This window comes from Diachasma alloeum, unplaced genomic scaffold, assembly GCF_001412515.2.
Source record: "Diachasma alloeum isolate Michigan unplaced genomic scaffold, Dall2.0 Dall_scaffold_00406, whole genome shotgun sequence".
NCBI classification, from domain to species: domain Eukaryota; kingdom Metazoa; phylum Arthropoda; class Insecta; order Hymenoptera; family Braconidae; genus Diachasma; species Diachasma alloeum.
In genome coordinates, this window is record NW_021680545.1 from 471732 (window position 1) to 495025 (window position 23294).

At 37.1% G+C, this 23294-nt stretch overlaps 1 protein-coding gene and 1 long non-coding RNA gene across 3 annotated transcripts in view; both read right to left on the reverse strand.

The window, feature by feature from the left end:
- The window catches only part of LOC107042055, a 366486-nt gene that overhangs the window by 282536 nt on the left and 60656 nt on the right, over window positions 1–23294 (reverse strand). For both annotated transcript variants that reach the window (XM_015262927.1, XM_015262926.1), the window contains exon 2: window positions 19563–19998. In XM_015262927.1, the coding sequence (XP_015118413.1) occupies window positions 19563–19704 (142 nt within the window). In that variant the 5' untranslated portion in view covers window positions 19705–19998. The remainder of the gene's footprint in view (window positions 1–19562; window positions 19999–23294) is intronic.
- Window positions 8004–10510, reverse strand: LOC107042056. Its single transcript, XR_001461123.1, has 5 exons — window positions 10039–10510; window positions 9518–9960; window positions 9145–9446; window positions 8279–8456; window positions 8004–8196 (listed from the first exon to the last, which is right to left on the reverse strand). It is a non-coding gene; the product is annotated as an uncharacterized LOC107042056 (long non-coding RNA).

The following is a 23294-nucleotide window of genomic DNA, read 5'->3' on the forward strand; positions in this document are numbered from 1 at the left end:
GAAAAAAAAAAATCCGAAGAGAATCAAGTTATGTGAAGACGCATCGATGACACAAAATTAATTCAAATCCCATCGTTACCTTAGGTAAAATGGAATTTCTATGAAATTAACGCTTTTTGGCATTTTTTTTACCAGTTTTATGCGGATAAATAAAAAACCGCTGAGTCAATTGTTTTCATAAATTAATGAGTTCTAAGTTAAATGAACACGCATCGTTTGAAGGAAGAAAAAAATCAACCGCTTCATTCGTTCAGGAGATATCGTTGGACAAAATTTTGGTCACATACGTACACACACAGACATGTCTTCAAAAATGTATCAGGATGATTCCGGAGGTCGAGAAATGTCGAGAAATAATCGAAATTCCACATTCGATTTTCGGGGTCTATACAATAACTTCCTCCCTTCGGGTCGGTGATCAGCACCCGGTAATCGGTACCCCCGAGTTACATCAACACGCATCGATTGCAATAACAAAAATGCGAATGACATCATTTTTCCGGATAAAATCCTTGAATTTCCAAGAAATCGTCATTTTTTCACGTTTTATGCGACTAACTGACAAACCGCTGAGGCGATCGATCTCATAATCTAATCAGTTCTAAGTTACATCAAAACGCATCGATTGAAAAAAAAATTCGAATCGCTTCATTTGTTCAGAAGATATCGTTGCACAAAATTTTGGGCACATACGTACATACACACACACACACACACACACACACACAGACATGTCTCCAAAAACGTTTCAGGATGATTTGAGAAACCAAGAAATGTGGAGAAATCATGGAAATTCCAAATTCGATTTTCGGGGTGATTACAATAACTTCCTCCCTTTGGGTCGGGAAGTTAATAAATGAAGGGATTTTCACGTTTTTCATGATAAAGAATCACGATTTTTCCGAAATACTTAACGATTTGGTTTGTATGCAGGGAACCTTACGAGAAATTTGCCTTCTTTTTGATTCCAGATGAGTATTTTTTTTTATCAATTTCTTTTTTTTAATCGAATGGTGAAAAAGGATGCATCCAGAATACCAAAAAGACAAAGAAAAAATATGAGCCTTTTCCCCCTTTATTCTCTCAAATTCATATCGAAATCATAACAAAAAAGAAATGCACACCGGACCCATGGAATTACACATCTTACGAAGTATGAAACAAAGAAAAAATGGTAACATTTCTTGACATGATGTTCACACCAATTCCCATCTGTCAAGATTCTTATGAGTTTTTAGCTGATTTTGTTGAAATATTCAATAGAAAATATTTGAAAAAATCAATTGAATTCGATTTTTCTATACAATTTATTATATATGTCGAATGGTGCAATTCTGTTGGCTGAAATTACCATTTCAAAAATAATCAGTAGTGATACACTAAGAGCGTGAAAATGGTCGGGGATTGCATGCCGTCAACTTCGTTGCAAACTAATGAAAGTGTCAAGTTTTGCAGGCTGAAAATCCCAAGTGCGTAGCACGAGGGTTTGTTGAGGAATTGTTTGCGAATGCGTCAGCTGCCCACCTGAGGTCAAATGCACAATGCGGTTGGTTCAAGTCGGTCGACATTCTACGGGGAAACATGATCAAAACATAAAGTCTTCTGGAAATTATAAGTGTGTATCAATTCTCAGAATTCAACTGAAAAAAAGGATTCTTTTTGCAATCTTGTGATGTTTTTGCGTACTTGTGATGTTACATTAATATTTCTAGCACATCTTGGAAAATAAGAGCATCCCGACTAAAAAAATCGTAAGGCTGACTTGATGTCACACCAGGGTCGAGTGCCACGCAAGTACGGTAGCCTAACATTAGGCATGCTTAATCAGGTACGAATATGGGCCGTATCTGGCTTGCCGGCCTCCGGCAAGCCGTATATGCTATGTACCCGGCCCTGTGGGAAATCAGGCTAGCCGGTCTTTGACAAGCCGTATACGTTTTATGTTAGGCCCTGATTCACTCCGAGTCAGGCTTGCCGGTATCCGGTGAACCTCAAATCCGCTTGGTTAGGCCCTGCTTAAGGTTGTTGTCGCGAGAGAGTCACACTTGAAATTTTCCACGCTTTGGGCTAGTATCCCGCTAAACGAAGACCCCGGTTTAGAACAAAAACTTTTTGCTGATGTACAGTTCGACTCGGCTCACGCCTACATGAATGTACTATACATGAATACGTGCGCATACAGCTAACGCCGAATGGTGTCGATCGTGGCAACTACGCGCAGTGTATCGCTCTCTACGTGTGTCTCTCTTCGTGTGATTCCTAACCTGTTCGGTTCACCGAGTCATTAGTACTATTTAAAAAAATGTTCCCAGAAAGAAAAGGTACTGGCATGATGAAATTAGGCAAGTTAGCAGAAGATTTTCTGGAAATTAGTGGTAATTTCTATGAAGCACTATTTGATGTTGATGTTTTACAAATATTGTCAGAAAAATTAATAACCAAGGAATAATTATTCCTTGCAAAAAAGTCGTACTTGGAGTGCATCATATCGGAAATCACCAAAGAAAAAGCATTGACATTATTACCTTCTTTAATGGTTTTAAAGAGCAATGCATCTGACATGTTAAAAAAATTTGCCAACTCTGGTATCTCATTTGACGTGTTGCTGACAGCGAGGAAACAAAAACGAGAATTGATGCAATTATTATCAGAACGAAATGACATGAACAAACCCCGAGTTACGAAAACTAAAAAAGTTGAACACATGACTATCTATTATTTTATTATACTATTTTCCATGTTTGTTAATTATTACAGTGTTTATAGATAGTCAATAAAAAAAAGACTAAATTACCGCATTTTTGAACTACTCATATTATATACTCGACCTTCTCAAATATATCCGCGCCACCGACTCGAAGCTGCGTTGTTGTCATGACTCGCATACTGAACTCAATTGCCCCGCCCATTGGGGGGAAAAAATAACTCCATGATGATTTCTCGAAAATGAAATGGTCAATAAATTTATTTTTTATCACGCTGTGATGATCTCATGATTTCATCCGCCACATTGTGATGAAAAATATTGTTTGAAATATACTATTTTTTTCTGTGCATTGATTGATATTATTTCTACACAGTTTTTTTTTAAATAAAAAATGTTGAGTGGTTATTTTTTAAAAAATTAAAAACGATGAAATTGCATTTAACAACATGTAAGATTCCAAAAAATTTATCTTAAGTTTGAGACGGTCAATTGCAATTACAATGGGCTTATTTTACAGCTAATTTTGAGAGCGATCTACGATAAAAATTTAAAAAAAACTGTCGAAAAAAAAGTTACACCACAACCTTAACTGGAAATACGCCTTGCCGGGCTCCGGCATACCGTATACATCATATACTTGGCCCTGATCTATTCGGAATAAGGCAAGCTCGTCGTGTATAGTCAATGTTGAGCGAAAGTGATCACGTCTGGCCCTTATGAGTCTGATCAACTGTATAGGTCAAGACTAATAATTATAATAATTGTTGAGAAGAAAACCTGTCAAGTCGATAATTAATATTCGATAAATAAATATCTAAAAACATGTATTGAGAATAATTCAGTAGCGAAGCGGTACACCGGTTTAAGTCGATTGGGAATATTGGTCAGTTTTTAATGAATATCTCGGGACCTAAGGGAGATAGCAAATTTTTTATAATAATCTTTTTTGCAAAGTAAATTGAGAGCTACAAAAAAGGTATTGATGGAAATTTCGCTATTTCTCTTAGATTTGGAGATGTTGCTGGAAAACTCAGCGAAGAGATAAGTCGACTTAAATCGGTTTACCGGTTTCGCTCCAAGTGTGTATGCGTAAAAGCGCAACTACCGGTTTATATAGCCCATAAGAATTATCACATTCAAGAATTTCAGAGTAGCAGACCAGGACACACGGGACTCTAGCGATCATCAAAGTTGAGCCGCTTCGAAAGCGGTTAGTAACTGGATGAGTGACTGGGACGGAACACCAGAACCGTGAAAGCAATTTTTTTTCTTTTTTTTCGGGTTTAGGGAGAGTTTAAATCAACTATACAAATTAAAATTAATCGTTCTCCATCAATAATTAATCACAAAAAAATAATTTTCTATTCGAAAAAATAACCTCATATTAACGGGATCAGGCCCTGAGGAGAGACGTACATCAGGTTCGGAGCCACTGAACGTGATCGGGCCCTGTTCTACCAATGCGTTTCATGCTTGATACGGGCCGAGCATGACGAGGCTTTGATAGCCAGATATGGCCCGGACTTCTCGCATCAGGCAACCTTATCCGGACCTGATAAGACCTGGTCACGATTTCCTAGTCGGGACGTGGTTTATTGTAAAAATAAGTCATTATGTTCGTTAAGAGTAAGTGGTGTTAGGGGTAACTCTCTGGGTTCTTGCATTCTCAAGATGAAAAGTGATATTACCGCTACTAGAATAGTAGAATTAGATATTAGTGCTATTAGAATAGTATATTGTGCTACTACTGCGTGAAGTTGCACTTTTTTGCACGCACTTATAGTCACACTAAGTTTTGTAACACCTTCCGTGTTCAATTTTCGGGGGAGTTGTATGGGTAACGTGTTTTTTTTTCTGCATGGAGTGCGTATAGTTGAAAGTCGTGTGCAAAGTAAATTTCGAATGTGTAAAGCGAAGATTTTCAAAGATCCATCCACATTTTTGTCTACCAATAAAGCAAAGAAATGAAATTCTGAAATTAAGTGATTTTTTCACCAATTTTCAGGACAATGTCACTTATTTTCGAGAACTTATCTCAAATTTTTTGGCATCAATCACCATATTTCAGTGCTGGACATAATTGCTCATTAGGATTATTCTAGTCTGTGTCTAGCATCAGTAATGATTAGTGATAGATTTCTAAAAATCAGTGATATGTTCCTGAAAATAAAACATTCTTTTCCTCTGTCACCAAAGCTTTCGTTCTTCTCTTTCAGAAAAGGTACTCAATGTTCACTTAAGGTGGCACACTCACTCCTCATTGAGCAGAAAAGATACGATTTCTCTCTCGGTTTGATTTAACTCTATCTTCAGACCAAACGGCCATTCATTTTCATCAAAATCTAGATACGCCATCTATTATCCGTCGTTTTCAGACGAACAAATACATTAAGATGAAGAGAAATATCAATTTTAGAGGTCGTTTTCACAATACCTAACTGGATGGAAAGGAACTTCTTTGATTCAAAATCATCATATATATAGTGCGCACAGTACTTTGAATAAGAAACACTGAAATACTTAAAGGGAGACCGCATCGAAATTTCAAAATCGTAGGGGCCTTTATTTATCATGCTGATGAGTTGACTACTTCAGTTTTAATATAAATAAATAAACCATAGGTTTCGACTTCTTTCATGAATGGAATCTTCAAGTGTCCTAATAATGCAATCCTCCAGAATATGTGTAAATATAAGTAAATGCGATTTTTTGAAACTCTCAATTTTTTGCATTTGAGGAATTTTTTTTCTGGAATTCGATATAGGTGAAAAATTTTGAACAATTGTCTAAATTGAAGTACATAATTGGCTAAACAATTCTGTCGGACTTCTATTGAACTTCCTATTAGTTTTTGACTGATTTTATTGAAATGTTTAATAGAAAATATTTGAAAGAAAAAGTCAATTGAATTCGATTTTTCTATACAATTTATTCTATTGAGATATTTTCTGTAGAATTTGGCTTTCGTTGGCTCAAATTTTCTTAGTTTTTTTCATGCTATTTTCCTTTTCTTTTCTACCGAATTCGCTAGCTTTGTCTATTAAATTTTTTCGTGCGTGAGCTTCTTTCTGATCAATCAAAAAATGAAAACCTACTTTTCACTATTGTTTTACATTAAAACTGGAGTGGTAAGCTCATCAGTATACTGATAGAAGGATTTAGGTACTATTATTCTATTAACTAATCGTAATAATAGTTAAGAAGCCTCGTTAACAGCAACTAAATCGTTTCACATTTATTTCAGTGCACGATAGATGAAGGCTTGGGCGATTTTGAACTTTTAGTGCGGTCTTTCCTTAAGGGGAGGGGGGGAGAAATTACGGCAAAATTGTTCTTCAATTTCTTCTTTATATTCAAAAATGTGTAGGCATGAAACATCATGAAGTTTTTATTGTTCAATAACATTCATTTTTTATTTAACAGAAAGAATTAAGTAATTTCAAATTCCATATGAAAATAAAAAAAATCCATTCGATCGATTTTGCGGAAGGTCATATCGAATACTGAAAAAAAATCCTCGAAAAATATTGAAAATTGTACGACTAATATGTTTTTTACGAGTCGAAAAAATCAAAAAATTTAAATTTTCAATAGGAAAGTGGAAAAAAAATGATTGGATGGAAATTTTCATGACAGAAAGCTCAACCAATAATTAATTATAATAAATCAATCATATAAATAGATTATAATAAATCGAGAAAATTATATTCAGAATTGTTTGACTCCATAAACTGGTCCCTCTCTGGAAAAAGGAATAGAACGATATAGGAAGAGAAGAGAGGGGGAGAGACAGATTTTGAATCCCTCACTCGATATAATTGACTTTTGTGATGAGAAATATGCACCCGAACTTTTTTTTGCTTTTCCTATCGCAAATCGTCCTTTTTCATTTTTTATTGAATCGTAAAAACCCCCTACTATAGTTCTTCAATTTTCAATATTTTTCAACGATTTTTTAAATATATTTCAGACGACCTTCCACAAAATAAATAGCATAGAATTTGAAATCACTCGATTGCTTTTGTTAAATAAACAAAATGTTATTCAAAAATGAAAATTTCAGTTAATAAAGAAGCAATTTAAGAAAAATTGTCAAAATTTTTCATTAAATACTTCAAATATTTAAAAAAAGTGGTGACCCCCCCTTAACGTAGTAAAGCGTATTCAATTCATATTTCATTTTATTTCTCCTTCCTCCTTGAATGGATTCTATTCAAAGTGAAGAGGGTAGTTTGTATCATAGAGCTCCTACTTTTTTGCCATGAAAATCCCGAGGAAATACAGTAATTCACAACGAAAATTCAAGACTCGCCGGGGACAATCCGATCTTCATGCTCTCGTAAAAAGAGACTCATGTTCTTCCTCACGGTGTAAGCATATTTTAAAGATATGGGATTACAAACCCATGTGTCACTGAACTTACGAGGAATATGCGTTTCATAGAGAAGAGAGTAGAGTAACCATTCTCGAGAAACATGGTAAAAATTTTGACCAATTGAAGTTTTATTTTTATTCTTATTAAATTTTTCTCAGAGGGGATTACTGTAAAAACGAGTGCCTTCAAGCCATTTTAATTTGAGACATTAGACACAAAATATAACTTATAGACTAACTCCGTGATGACTGAAATTTCGAATGTCTTAAAGCAAGACGTTTTCTCCGTCTGAAAACAAGATTTTTTATAGACAAACTATTTACATAAGATCTTGGTCCCCGAATTTGAGATTTCGTATCTGACATAATTCAGGACACTTGGAGAATTCAATCACTAGTCATTTACGTCGGCGGCAGAACGATAAGACGATGAACCCATCAAGACGTAGAATCTTCAGACGTTTCCCAGGTGGGAATTGACGATCGGGCCAAGCTTGGTCCTAGCTCTGGCCAAGACTTGCAATGCTAGGCGGGAGCTTGGAATCCAAGCTTGGACCAATCACGGTTAGAAACCGAAATGTAACGCTAATCCAAGCTTGGTGCACGAGCTCCACCCAAGCTTGGTAATTGAGGTTGCTCTAAGCTACACACCGAGCTTTGCCCATTGTTGGACGAACGCCTCATCCGAGCTTGTCAATCTAAGTTGGTCGAAGGCTCTGGCCGAGCTTCGTCCTGGATTGTGACATCTTAGGATTTAAAAAAATCTAGCCATGTAACCTTGATTGGTCCAGCGTTGGCTCAACATTGGTGGAATAAATCAATAAATAAATAAACAATATAGAATAAGAATAAATAATGTATTCTTCGAGAATACATTCTATAGATAAATGGTAATGATATTTGAACAAGTAGTGCTATAAAAAATATCCTGAAGATAAAACTAGTCAAGTGGAATAATATTTTTAGGAAATATGTTTTTTTTTCTATCTAATCCTCCCCTCTCTTTCGTTTGGCACCACCTCCTTCACGATCACTCCAGTCTCCCAACCACGCACTCACTATGGATCCAGTGATGAATTTTACTGTTCCACCGGCAAATTTTTGCTCAAGGAACGCTGCAACAGATTAAATAGAATCACATCTCTTACCGGAAATTCATCAATTCATTCAGACAAATATACCTCACGTCCAACATACCTTCCAAGCACTTGAATGTCATCGTGGCACTGAAATTTTTCTTTCCTACGCCTTTCTTCGTACGACCAAATCCACTGTAATGTCCCTGAACCTCCTTCTTGATTAATGTTGGCATAATAATTTTAATGTTCTTCTCATAATCATTAGAACCTTGTGTCTTGAGTTTCATTATGTTTTACTGAAAACAGAAATAATAAAGGACAATATATTCAAGGATACATTGAGAAAAGCAAATTGCAAGTTATCAACATAATTTACTAGTGACTTGGGGAAATGTTGAAAGTAGTTTTTCCCAATTATCTTGATAATGAAACATGTGAGGGAAAAATGTCAAGAGACAATTTTTGTTGGAGATGGAAGTAGCTACAGAGGATATACCTTGGCCTTTTCTTCTCAAATTGATTTTTCCTGAGATAATTGCATAATTATCTCTTTAACGAAACATCTTAATGATCAACAAATTATATTTTGGTAATCAATTAGAAAATTCTCTAGGTAAAGAGTGATTTTGAGATAAAATTTGAAGACACATCATTGGTTTGAAATTCGATCAGCTGTGAAAAAGTCATTTTGACATTTCCACCTAAAATAACTAGTTCTCCAGATAATTGTATTATTAACCAAAACTCTTGTAATATGTAAACCAATCTTATTCTGTCCATTTATTGATTGCCTCAATAATGAGTGATTCTAGGGGTAAATGTCCAGTGATATGTTGTGGGAAAAAAATCACCTATAGAAAAGTCTCTTGACATTCTCTACTAGAAGCACTGGTTGCTAAGATGGATAATTCAAAGAACAATGTCTGAATTGACTTTTTAAGGATCACTGCTTCATTATTGGTATGAGTTATTCAAGGAATTTACCAGAGCTCCTTGGTTCTGCAGTGCAGCATCGGGATTGGCTGGGTTCGCCTCATCCTTGGGATCCAACATTTTCTCGAATTTTTCAAAATCCTCCAAAGTCGCTATGGGGAATGCTACTCCTGGGATATCTGATGGAGAACTTGGCTCATCGCCTGTGGTAACTTGAGTAGGGAACGAGACCTTCAAGTCTTCCATTTTCCTACCCAAGTCGTGCTGTTGCGTCCTCCTAGAGTTCTCAATATCGTTCTGCACCTTTGAAGCCCATAATTCCATACTTGTATCCAGATAGTCAGCGACAAAAGCTAGAAAAAATTGATAAACGTCATAGGCTCGTTTCATTAATTTTTTTCTTTTCTATTATTCTTGTGCATACTTTTGTTAGAATGTCCTTGCACCAGCTGGCGTAGAGTTTCGAGACGTTTTTTAAGTTCGATTCTTCTCTCTCCTTTGGTCTGGGTCACATTTGTTGCTGCTCTCGTTTGAAGGGGAGCAGTTGCAATGTTCTCAGTCATACCTGATGATGATTGCCATCATTTAGGGTTTGTGGAGTATAGGGGGATGTAGCACGACTAGCGGACGCAGACACTGATCGACGACGAGAAACATTCCAGGTGTCATGGTCTCCAGGTGATTCAATCAAGGATTGCAAAGAGGTTGTAGATTGTAGTGAGGATGTAGATTGCAGTATCAATGCTGCTCGTGTCCTGGATACACGATGCACTTGATTACCTCCCTCAGAATCAAAATTAGTGGATTCCACATCTGTGACTTTCTTATACAGACGTTTCAGTCTTCTCTGTGCTTGTTCATAACAATCTATGGATTATTCATCGATTATTATTATTTTTCAAGTAAATAAATGTTTGAAATTACATTCGATTAAACAAAAATAACCTGCAGAAGCCAAAATCTCAACGCTGTATGTTTCCCATTTAGATTTGGGGTCGATTTGATTTTTTAGCCATTTTTCTAATTTTCCTCAATCATCTTTGGGGGGAAATTGACACAGGCCCTGTTTCGTTTCATCATCTCTTTGGGAATACCACTTAATACCAATGATCTCAAGGACTGGGAGGCCTTCCTCATTTCGCTCACCATGAAACTTTACAATATCGTATGGGTTCGGTGTTGGTTCGTCGTCACTCATGCTAGAAAAATATTAGAACTATGAAACTGACGACTTTCGAGGTTAAACACTGTGAGACACGCTGAATGCTCAACTTTGAGGTTAAACACGGTGATTTCTAAATTCTTTGCAGAAGAAAAAACAAAGTCTTCTAAGACTTCATAACTCGAAATTCACAGCTCAAAAGGAACTTTTGTTTGTTCACATACAAATACTTACATTAATTACGAAGGAATTCCAGTTTTTCTGAGCACGTCCTAAAGCGTTGTGTCGATGAATCACAACTGCATTCACATGCACGACCACAAGGATTTCTCGACACTAAATGAGTCCAGAAAATGGCGTCGTGGCACACGAACATTAAGAAGTTCTTTTCCCGACGATACTTGCGTTAGATTTTACTTTTAACCGTAAATAAGATGAATCATCAATGTCAGTACTGGTTATGTGAGACTTTTCTAATCCAAAATGCGAATGTTCCAAACAGTAAAGAGGTTACGTTGCACAGACGAGAGAGGACAAGCATGTACGCGGCTGATCCCCTCACGATACTGGCAACATCGGCTACCCCACCCTTCATGCCAGTTTATGCGCCTATGAACCCCCTCCACCGACCTCACTCCCTCCAACAACTCGCTCTTACCAAACTAGCGATCAGCGCCGTCGATGGCCGAATGAAAACCAGTAGCGAAATGGTAAACCGTATCTCATTTATGTTAATTGTCAATTTACTTCTGAATCAAGTAATTTCAGGGAAGAATGCCGGAAGATGAGAAAATATAAAAAAAAAAATTATCGTAGCTGAAAAAATTCTCAACAAACAATGTCGCTATTGGAATTGGGTAGAAAAATAAATGATAAATTCAGGGTAAAACGGTCCAAGTCAATTTCATCCTGGCGTCAGTCTTCGATGAATATCTCGGAATCTAAGGGAAATAGCGCAACTCTCATGAAGATCTTTTTTGGAGAGTAGAATAAGGGCTACAAAAAAGTTCTCATAAAAAAGTCTCTATCTCCCATAGATTTGGAGATATCCATAGAAAACGGACCCTAGGATGAAATTGACTTTAACCGTTGTACCAATTCACTACTGAATTCAGTGGATTGTTTTTTTTTGTCTTGATCTTTTCATTAATTACACATGAGGAAGTCGTTGGTTTTTATGAAGGGAAAAACTACACAAACTTTTTCCTGCACCCGAGAAAAAATAATTATTGATGAATAATTTTCATACATTTTGATATCAGAGTTATAGCAATTCATTATATTATCATCCATCAGATACATTCATGAAATTCGAAATCTCTAGTGAAGCCATTGATTCAGAGAATCAAAATCATCATTTTTACGTTTGGTGAGATATTGAGTTATTCGTGGAGCAACGAGATTGCATAATCTCGATCCTCAATTCTGATCAATATGCACTTTTGTTTGACATTTTGCAATGATAAAAATTCTAATGAATCAGACAAATGTTCAATAGCAAAAATTCCAACATCCTTTGAAGGACACGGCGTGATGAAGGGATTCGTTGACCTCTCAACTCTGAAACCCTCCACAAAAATGTCATCAGTGTTTCTCACAATCATTGAACACTTTTGTTTGATAAACAATTTTTCAATTATAAAAATGTCGTTATTGGAAAGCTGTACGATGTTATCAGGGCGTTTAGAACACAAAATCTTGTCTTTATATGTGACAGAATTGAATGACACGAATTTTTCCCTATTAAAATCTGTAGTTTCAATGACTTTACTTGCAGTGAGATCACTAATCAGCTCACGTTTCCTTATTTTCACATCTTCCGAAGAATCTAAGGCATAGAGGCGATTGATGATCTGTGAGAGAGGTCTAATTTTAGAGCTAACAAGATTCTTCAATCTCCCTATGAAATTCTCTCCCCAAAAAGCAGAATAATTACTTAGGCTTGTCTGAAAATATTTTGCATCATTTCCTAGATGACCAAGGTGATGGATAACCATTATCTGCGAGTCTAAACCGTAGTATGTTGGCATTAATTTTACGAAATTGTCTCAAAATTGAGCGGCCATCTCAGTATGTTTAATCACCCATTCATTGTTGCAAAGAATACGAGCAGTGACGTGTAATAAAAGAAAATGTTGGTATTTATCTGTATCGAGAACATTCTTGAGGACAATACCCCCAACATACGTGAGTAAAAAGGAGTATTGCGTGGCTTTCCAGTGTAGAAAATCATCCACATCGAATTTTTTACGTTGAAATTCCTTAGTAACAAATGGTGTCAATGACTCCATTGCTGTCTTGAATATTTGAAGTTTTTCTTTTGGCAATTTGTACTCACTTTTTTCTCTAGTGACCCACTTATCACCGAGGTTTTTCATGACATTTAAATACAACAGATGCATGATTTCCAGAGGTACATCTTTTATTGGATGAAACCCAGGAATTCGAATTAATGGAGACACTAAAGTTTGCTTTGTTGTTGGATCTCTCAGGTGATGTTGAATTTGAGTTTGATTACAAAACGATTTCTTCGTTCGTAACGAGCAGTTTAAATTAGGATAAACTCTTCTCCTATTAACGGTCTTCCCCTTAGTGGTGCATTTTTCGCAGCCCCAGTATGCAGTTGGACCTTTGATACATTTGAGAGAAGCTCTTGCTGGGCTGTCTGCAATTATTGCCTTTAATTCAAATCGGTATTTTTGTCCTCTAATAGTTACACCTTCATTAATTAGTGTTGTTGTCTCCTGCACAAAGTCCTCTAAAAATTCACCCTAATTCTTAGGCTTTGAATTTCCATAGAATGCAGCCACAACAAAAGACTTCACTATGTATTTTGGAGCGAAAATCCTCATTGCAATTGGCCATAATTGGTCTTTAGAGTGTTTAAACACCTTCATCCCATCAATATGCACCTGCACTGGAATAGCTGCTTCACCATAAACCTCTGGAATTATACGACTCTCCAAGCCATTCTTTATACCAAGATATACGTAGTTACCGATGCTTCCTTTAGAAGAGATGAATTGTTTTGTCTTAATTTTGTGTTTGAACCCCAGTAACTTAGATGCTGTCCGAGGTAGTTCAGTGTATCCTACACTTCTCAGAACTATCAGAATCTCAGTGATGGTCCTCAATCGTGTGCCTATTAAATTGTCCAGAGCCCATTTACGAATTTTTTCTTCCATACTTTGAGGTTTGCATTTAGGAGGTTCAGTGATCGAGGCGTCCATCTGATCAGCAATTGAAATCTCTGCTGACACTTGCTGTTGACTAGAGATATCCATTCTTTCCTCACAAGTTTCTGAATTGAAGGAATCATTCGGTGTGGAGGCACCGAGACACTTTTCACCCAACAATGACCCATGACTCGATGCAGTGGTTTCTTTTTCACTATCAATAACCACATCCTCACAGCCATATTCCTTTGCATCCACCCACTCATCTCCACTGTCCACATTGGCAGTCCTTGGTAGTCCAGTAAATTTATCGTCTTCAGCACTATTATTGAAACTAGCGTTGTCATCTAATTCTCGCATTTTTCGTAAATATCGATGTTTTCTGACCCTCTCCCGAGAACTACAAAATTTACGCCAAAACATTTTTTATCGATCAATGAAAAAGACTCAATACTAATTTTCACAACACGTTCAAGAGGTTATGATGGTAATTCAACGAAATTGTTGTGATGGTTACCAACAGGGGGCGCCACTAGAGTTGCAGGCAGAACGGTGGAAATTTGAGATTATTGAATGTGTACAATCAGACATAATAACGTGACGATAAGACGGCGGGCACTTGTCCTAGGACTTTCTAGCCAGAGTCATGAGCTTTGGAGACAAAAAGAGATGATAGTTCAAGTCATCCGAGCTCAAATGAGGTTCGTGGAGGAAGACCAAGGCTAGCCATCGAGCCTGAATACTGAGGATAGTATTTACGAGTCACGAACGCCGGATGTATCTTGGTTGAACGTGCTGAGTTCAAACTAGGAACGTCCAGCTTGGACCTGGATTTGTACAGCTCCGGACTCCAACCTTGGAATTGTACGTGCCACGAAGCTCGGATTTATCTTGGTAAAGAATGTTGAGCCAAGCTTGGTTGAACGCCCCGAGTCCAAGCTTGGAATATTAAGCTTGGAACTAGATTGGTACAGCCTAGGACTCCATGCTCGGAATGGTAGGGTAACACCAAGCTTGGAAATACCTAGGTGTAACCATAGGATTAAGCGTGGTCGAAGCTAGGCATACCGAGGTTTGGTAATCCAAGCTCATACCAAGCTTGGCCCCATTGTTCAAGCTCGGAATTCCCCACCTGGGATTTTGGCGACATCCATTTTCTTCCAATTTATTGAACCTCTGAATTTATTGAGATGGTCGGAAAGATGATGAGGGTGGGAGATATCAAATGAATTCAAACATCGTATCATTGCAAAATCAGGGCATATAATTTGAGATGTCCGTTTCTCCGGAAATTCGTTGAAGGTTCTAGAAAGTTCAAGAAAGGTTTCAGAATTGGGGATGCTGCGATGCCTGGTGGGTATCGCAGCATTCCCTAAGAAAAATGGTTTATGATTTATGGTTTATGATCCAATGGTTTATGATTGGCGCTTCATTCAATTACTCTTCAAGTTGTTCTAAAAAATAACACCTTTGAGACTTCAAGTATAATAATATAATAAAAAACAATACACGAATGAATACGTCGAAGAGGAACTATTACTGTCAGCTACAATGGACGGGTTTCAACGGGTTAGCCAGCGGGCGTCCATGTTATCAAGGCGATCACCACGTTGCCATCGGTAAATAACGGTCCCAATGGTACAGAAAGGTCTACAATTTTCCGATGCAGTGTTCCAGAAAACTCAAGAATGTTTTCGAAATCTTTACGAATTTCGCAATGAATTCGGAAGCGAACGCTTCGGAAAATTATGGAAGGTTCTGGAAAGTTATAAAAATCTGCAGATAAATGCAGCGGTTTTCTGCGAGAGAATTTTCGTATTAATTTTCCGTAATTTTATGGTAAAATTACCGTAAAAATTTATAAAAACTTCTCGACTGATTTGAGACCTACGAGACTCTTACATCATTTTTACACTCTCTAGGTAGTCTGTCAGTATTGCAGAATATTCTAGACTTATCTAGTATTTATCGCTTAAATCTTAATTTGAATATTTAAAAAATTGGATCGCCGTAAAACTGGCCACCAAACCCACTTCTCTCACACCGGAACAAAAATATCCTTGGATGTTTTATATAATATGCTGGAATTCGGAATATTTGTATTCCTGAATCCGGTGTATTATATTATATTCTGGAATAATGTTCCGTAATCTGGGATACTTAATTTTACCCTTAATTTCGGAATAATATTCCGGAATCCGAAATATTTAATTCTCGATTCTAGAATAATATTCCGGGATCGGGAATCTTTTATCCTCAATTTTTGAATAATATTCCGGTGACTTCCTCGCACTGAAATATTGTACCGTGCGTCCATAAGAGACGGCATGTACCATTCGGACGTCGCGCCATCCGAATTTAAGTGAAATCGGGCAATAATCATGAAGAGCATTCAGGCAAGTATTTTCATGCGTTCTTATTTCTCTACGGAATCACCCTTTTGGCTGCAATTGGCCGTTCTGCATATTATTAGTGGGTTTCAAGGGGCTTCACATTGGTCGTAATTTGGGACATTCTATCGGAATTTCTGAATTATTATTGTCACCAGCAAACTCGTGAACAGTTTGAAATTGCTGGGAGGTCATTGAGGTCCTCAGTCTGAGAACTACTCCTAGACACTAAACGAGGTGAAGGTTTGAGTGCCCCAAACTTGCCCTTCATCACAGTATAATTATGTCACTTTGTTCGTTGCCTTTTCTTTTTCCTCTTCGCTTCAAGTCACCAATTTGACGTACGTTATCGACCAGAGAAAGAATTTATCGCAATATCGATTGAGAATTCATTTGAAAATCACAGTGGCTACTTGCGCATTGAACGGGCTATAAGGATACACCATTTCCAAGAAATTCACAACTTTCCACAGAACCCCACTTCTCAACCACTGCCGATCCAAGTTCTCAGAAAAATGAGAGGGAATGCATAGTTTTATTTTCGAATAACATTATTTGGACTTTTGAGTTTATATACAGAGGAAGAAAGCGATAAGGCGGCCGAGAGTGAGAAGCAGCACCTCGAGCGTTCGAGAAAGGGATTATATTAAAGGCAGACGCGCAACTAACGGGCGTGCAACTAACAAGAGTCTACTGTATATATAACGAATTCAGGAATATTATTCCGGAATTGAGGATAAAATATCTCAGATTCCGGGATATTATTCCGAAATCAAGAATAAAATATCTCGAATTCCGGAATATTATTCCGGATTCCAGAATATAAGATCCCAGATTCCGGAATACAGATATTCCGGATAACAGAATATTATATACTTGATTGAAGGATATATTTTTTCCATGGATATATAAAGGAGAATGCTATTTCCGAGGTGCTCAAGTGGAAACTCAAATCGGATTAGAATAAGAAACTCATTAGTAACAATTAGTTATGATCAGTTTTGGATCAGAAATGTAAGGTTTGTTTGGATCCATGTCTGATCGAAATACTACGATCGAATCTTTCTGATCAGTACCAGAGCTGATACGGATCCAGTCGGGATTTGACTGATTCGAATTGGGATCAGAATTTATTCTGCCACATTGAATCCAGATACTCTGTTCAGAATTTAACCGGATCCTGATGCGAAAATCTAATCAGGCAATCCTGAGTAGTATCCGATCAGTGTCTAATCTAAACTCCGGAAAACTGAGGGTTTGATCAGGTCGGCCCTGACGTAGGTTCAGACTGTGATCATGTGATTTGATCAGGTCGTGATCAAATGTGTAACGCCGTTTTAGATCCGAATTTTATCAGGTCTGGCGGACCCAAATCTGATCAAGGTTCATGGATCCGAATCGGACGAATGCGTCCAGTTTCATTACTCACAGTCATTAACAAAAAGTAATGATTAAATTTTAAAAAAATTTGTGATCTCATTGGTCACTCCGCAATGTATTTATCGCAGAAAAAGCCGATTCAGTTATCGCACATTATTCCGCCCACGGTTGGTTTCGAACCCGGGATCCTACGATTACTAATCTACGCCCTAACTACTAGACTACCGCACTAATCTTACAATGTGAATCTCTGACGAACAATTTCTAGATAGACTTCTGATAGACTTATGATAGCAGGGATGAATTTATCCAGCATCCCCCTTCCACTCCCCCTTACCAGCCGACTATCGTTTTCCCCCTCCGTGTATCTTTCTGTTTACATTTGACCCTTATGATTTATGATGACTTTTGCACCTTGAATCAGCTGACTTGTATATTGCCTGACCCTTCAAACAAGATATTTGAGTCTTAAAATGCTAGATCCTTGAGCCGCTTGACCCTTTAAATGGCTGCCCCTTACGACATTCGACCCTTGACACGTCTGACCCTTGAACTATTTGACCCATAAGACTTTGAGTCTTTTAACCATCTGACTCTTGTGAACCTTAAAACATCTGATCCTTGCTACGTATGACCCTTGAAGCGACTGACGCCGTGCTTAGATTAAGATCAGAGTGATCAAAGTCTAATCTGATATTATTTATTTCAGGATGCCCTGCTCAAATTGACATGAGTATGATAGAATCTGAATCTGATCAGATTCATCTCAGGATACTCTGCTCAAATTGAAATTAGGATGACCAGATCCGAATCTGATCAAAGTGATTTCAGGCTGCCTGACCTCAGAAACACCGGATCAGCTTTTCACCAGATTTTGATCAGGTCTCACCTGATCAGTCGAACAGACGGATCCATTTTTGATCCTTCAAATGGCCTGAGCGGAATTTCCACTCGGATGACTTCGGTATAAACGCATAACCTAAACTACTGAAGCTACACGGAAAGAATGTATAATATTTTTTACTATCGAAACATAGTAACGTTTAATATGAGAAATTAGACGCAGGGCCATACTCACCATACATTAAAATTTACTGTTTAACGTAGTAATTTTGAGGAACTTTTTGGATTTTTTATAGAACATTCAACAAAATTCGAAGGATTTCCGAAAAATTCGAGGAAGTGTTTGAGTCTTCTAGAAAAATGAAAAAAACTGAACGGTTTTGCACACTGCGACAGGCAACATAGATACTTTTGGACAATTCTAGAACCGTCTCGAGCTTAAAGGGGAATTCAATGGAAAATTCAAGAAAGCTGGTAGTTGATTTACAAAATTTCTCAAAAATTCTGCTTTGAAAAAAATGTAACAATTCCGAAGTTTTCTAGAAAATTCTAGAGAATTCAAAACTGTGCCAGAAAATTAGGGGAAATTCTGGAACCATTTTCCATTATGGAAATAAAATACAAAAGAAGAGCATTACCCAAGCAACGCCGGTCACAGCAGGTAGTATCATTCTAATTGTTAGAACAATTGCTTTTCATCATAAGGCGCATGGCGTTGGATTTTACATACATGGGGAGCGTGCAGAATTCCAGTCTGCACACAGCACGATGAAATCTGCTATTTCCATTTATATACGAACCATATCGTCTCGCATACTGCATGTCAATCAGAAATCCATCTGTTGACTTTTCCAGTCCAATTATTGAAATAGTTTACCAAAAAAATTGTTCTATAGGTTTTTCTCATTTCCTCTTTTTTCCAATTCATTCATTTTTTTACTCGCGTTCGTACAATTCAATTGCATATTTCAAATCGTAAAAATCGTTGTTCAGGTGAAAATCGTTTTATTTCACGCCAGCGTTCAATTAGTATTCACATTTCGCAGGTTTTTTTTCACATTCGAAACAAATAGTCCCCCCATCAACGTTGAAAAAACATTCGCGAGTCGAGAGGCCATCTGTTTTGCCTTGAATTTTGTCACTCGCCCACGCAATTTTTTTATCCTCCCAATTATCGGAACTCTGCTTGAAATTGATTCCATTACTACCAAAACCCCTTTAGAAAGTACTAGTACAATAGAGCGAGTGTTTTTCCGCGCATGTCGAGAATTAAAAATCGAGAGAAAAAAACACTACAAACTATAGAAATTTAAAGGCTCTGTAATTTTTATTGAATATTTGATAGCAGTGTTGGGTTATTCTTTCGTAAAAATACGCGAATGGTGCAATGAACGAAACTGAAAAGATGAAAAAAACGAAACATATGAAAAAACGAGGAGATTCTGGCACAGTATATATATTACAGTCAATTCACATAACCTGGTTGGTTCCTAAATATAGAGAGTCACTTCTACTCACCGAGTATGAGAAGCAGTAGAATTTGTTGCGGGAGCCAGGCCACCATTGTGGACTCCTCACGTACATTTATGTGTTTAAATCGAGCACCCCTGTCGTCCCTCGATTTCACTATCACTATCACGAATGCCTGGGGCAAACACATTCATTTACCCGGTGAACCCGGTCAGATTATAGTCTGTCCAACCAAAACAAATCCACCCACCTCCACCGTCTTCACACTCTCGCTCGATTGAATCACGGGGATTTACCGATTTCAGCGGCCACACTGTTACATGTAAAAATAGTTTTCACGTTTCTCATTCACAATCACTTTTGAAATCTTATTTATGAACGCAGGTTTAATAAAAATGCAGGAGTCACTGATTTCACGCCAAATCCACGGGTTTATATCATTCCAGTGTTTTCAGTTTATTTTCGCGTTCAGTTCCATTTGTATCTGAAAATGTTAAAGGATAAAGATTACCATTTTTAATGGTTTTTTGAATCGATGATGTGAATTATATTGACAATATTATTTCTGATACAAACACAGTTTGCATTATATGGAAAAATGAGAATATTCAAAGACACAATGATTTGACAAGTCAGATATTCCCTACACGAAGAAAAGTTCCCATGAAAATATATTGAGCGGTCTCCACAAAAATTACCGAATCTCCAAGAATGGACATTTCGTCATGTGTGGCAGCTAGACAACAGTTGCTTTTGTAAGAGGTCAAATAGTTAGGATTCTACTATAAATCCAAACTTAACATGATAAGAATCTTCGTTGTTCTCGTCAAATAATGTCTCAAATTATATTAAAAAGAACTAAAGAATATTAACATAACCAAATCAAATTCACATAATGAATCGAATTGCAAATTATATAAATCTTGAATTAAACCAAGCTATTAATTGCAACACCATTAATGAATCTTTTAATCCCTTCCAAATTAATAATAAATAAAGAATCATCTGACATTAGTAGTAAATTTTCCTGAGTGAGCCTAATTGTTAGTTCGGGAGTATCGCCTTTTCGATACACTCGAACACAATTTTCTTCCTATCACGAAGAACTTTGCAAAGTGCTAAAATGCATGGTAGTTATGTTTTATGTATTTACGTGTTCCAAGTTATCATTACCATTGGAGATGGGCATCATCAGTTGATTACCAGATTAAAAATCAGGCCCGGTCGCGCGCTTCGCGCGCTCTCTCTTTGGGGTGTGACCGGTAGGGGTTGGTGGAATTGGGTGTGACCCATTACGGGTCGAACCAATAACTTCCCGACCATTTGTGTTTTCTTTCATTACTTTTCTAACTTCCCGACCCGAAGGGAGGAAGTTATTGTAATGACCCCGAAAATCGAATTTGGAATTTCCATGATTTCTCCACATTTCTCGGCCTCTCGAATCATCCTGAAACGTTTTTGGAGACAAGTCTGTATGTGTGTGTGTGTGTGTGTGTGTGTGTATGTACGTATGTGACCAAAATTTTGTCCAACGATATCTTCTCAGCAAATGAAGCGATTCGAATTTTTTTTTTTCAATTGATGCGTTTTGATGTAATTTAGAACTGATTAGATTATGAGATCGATCGCCTCAGCTGTTTGTCAGTTATTCGCATAAAACATGTGAAAAAATGACGATTTCTTGGAAATTCAATTATTTCATCCGGAGAGATGATGTCATTCGCATTTTTGTTATTGCAATCGATGCGTGTTGATGTAACTCGGGGGTGATCAGTGTATGAAGAAGATCGTCTCAGCGGTTGTTTAGTTATTCGCATAAAATATGTAGAAAATGACGATTTCGTGAAAATTCAATGATTCTATCCGAAGAAATCTTATCATTCTCATTTTTTTTTATTTCAATCGATGCGTGTTCATGTAACTTGAAAGTGATCAGTGTATGAAGGTGACCGTGTCAGTGGTTTATTAGTTATTCGCATGAAATATGTGTGAAAATGACAAAAATTCAAAGATTTTATGCGGAGAAATGATGTGATTATTATCTTTTTTTCAATCTATGAGTGTTAAAAAAAACTTCGAACCGATGAGTATATGAGGACGATTGCCTCAGCAGTTTCTTAGTTATTCGCATAAAACATGTGAAGGAATGACAATCTCTTCAAAATTCATTGCATTCACCTAGAAAAATTACTTCATCCGCATTTTTTTTCCTCCATGGTGAGTCGAATTCGTCCCCAACCACCAAGAATTGGAAATTCGATTTTTGTATCAAGAAATTAACAAAATGAAATTCCAACGATTTTTTTTTTCGAAATACTTTTCAACTTCCTGACCCGAAGGGAGGAAGTTATTGTAATGACCCCGAAAACCGAATGTGGAATTTTGATGATTTCTCCACATTTCTCGACCTCCGGAATCATCCAGATACATTTTTGAAGACATGTCTGTGTGTGTGTGTGTGTGTGTGTGTGTGTGTGTGTGTGTGTGTGTGTGTGTGTGTGTGTGTGTGTGTAGGTGTGTGTACGTATGTGACCAAAATTTTGTTCAACGATATCTCCTGAACCAATGAAGCGATTGATTTTTTTCTTCCTTCAAACGATGCGTGTTCATGTAACTTAGAACTCCTTAGTTTATGATAATAATTGACTCAGCACTTTTTTATTTATTCACATAAAACTTGTAAAAAAATGCCAAAAAGCGTTAATGTCATAGAAATTCGACCATTTTACCTAAGGTAACGATGGGATTGGAATAAATTTTGTGTAAACGATGCGTCTCCAGATAACTTGGTTCTCATTGGATTTTGAGCAAAATCGCCTCAGTGGTTGTTGAGTTTTTTAAATAAAACTTTCGAATTTTACAATTAAAAAAAAAGGGAAAGTTGGAAAATTTTAGAGTACAATATTTTGAAGTGGGTCAACTTTGAAGTTGGAAAATTTTGAAGTGGGTCAACTTTGAAGTTGCAGATTTTTAAGTGGATCAGCTTCGGAGTTGAGAGAATTTTGAAGTGGGTCAAGTAAAAAGTCGGTTTAACTCAAACTTCAATCAAGTTTGAGTTAAATTAAATTGCAAATGCGTTCTTTGCGAAATCACCCTAAGAGTAATGCCACAATAGATGCAACGCTAAATGCATGCAACGCATGAAATAATTATCCAACTTTTTTCCGAATATTTCCGACAATGACTAGCGTTGCGTATAGCGTGCGCCGCATTCACTGTGGCATGACTCCAGCGTCAACAAAAACAAATGGTCGGGAAGGTATTGGTTCGACCCGTAATGAGTCACACCCAATTCCACCAACTCCTACCGGTCATACCCCAAAGAGGGAGCGCGCGACTGGGCCTGATTTTTTTATTATGTATTTATTCAATCTTTTTCTCACATTTCTCCGGGGAAATACCCATAGAAGGAAAGTTTCTTCGCAGATTTAATAAACACTGGCGTCATGCCACAGTGAATGCAGCGCACGCTATATGCAACGCTCTAGTCATTGTCAGAAATATTCAGAAAACAGTTGGATAATTATTTCATGCGTTGCATGCGTTTAGCGTTGCATCCATTGTGGCATTACCCTTAGGGTGATTTCACAAAGAACGCATTTGCAATTTAAGTTAACTCAAACTTCAATCAAGTTTGAGTTAAACCCACTTTACTTGACACACTTCAAAATTTTCCAACTTCAAAGTTATCCCACTCTAAAATTTTCCAACTTTCCCTTTTTTTTAATTGCAAAATTCGAAAGTTTTATTTAAAAAACTCAACAACCACTGAGGCGATTT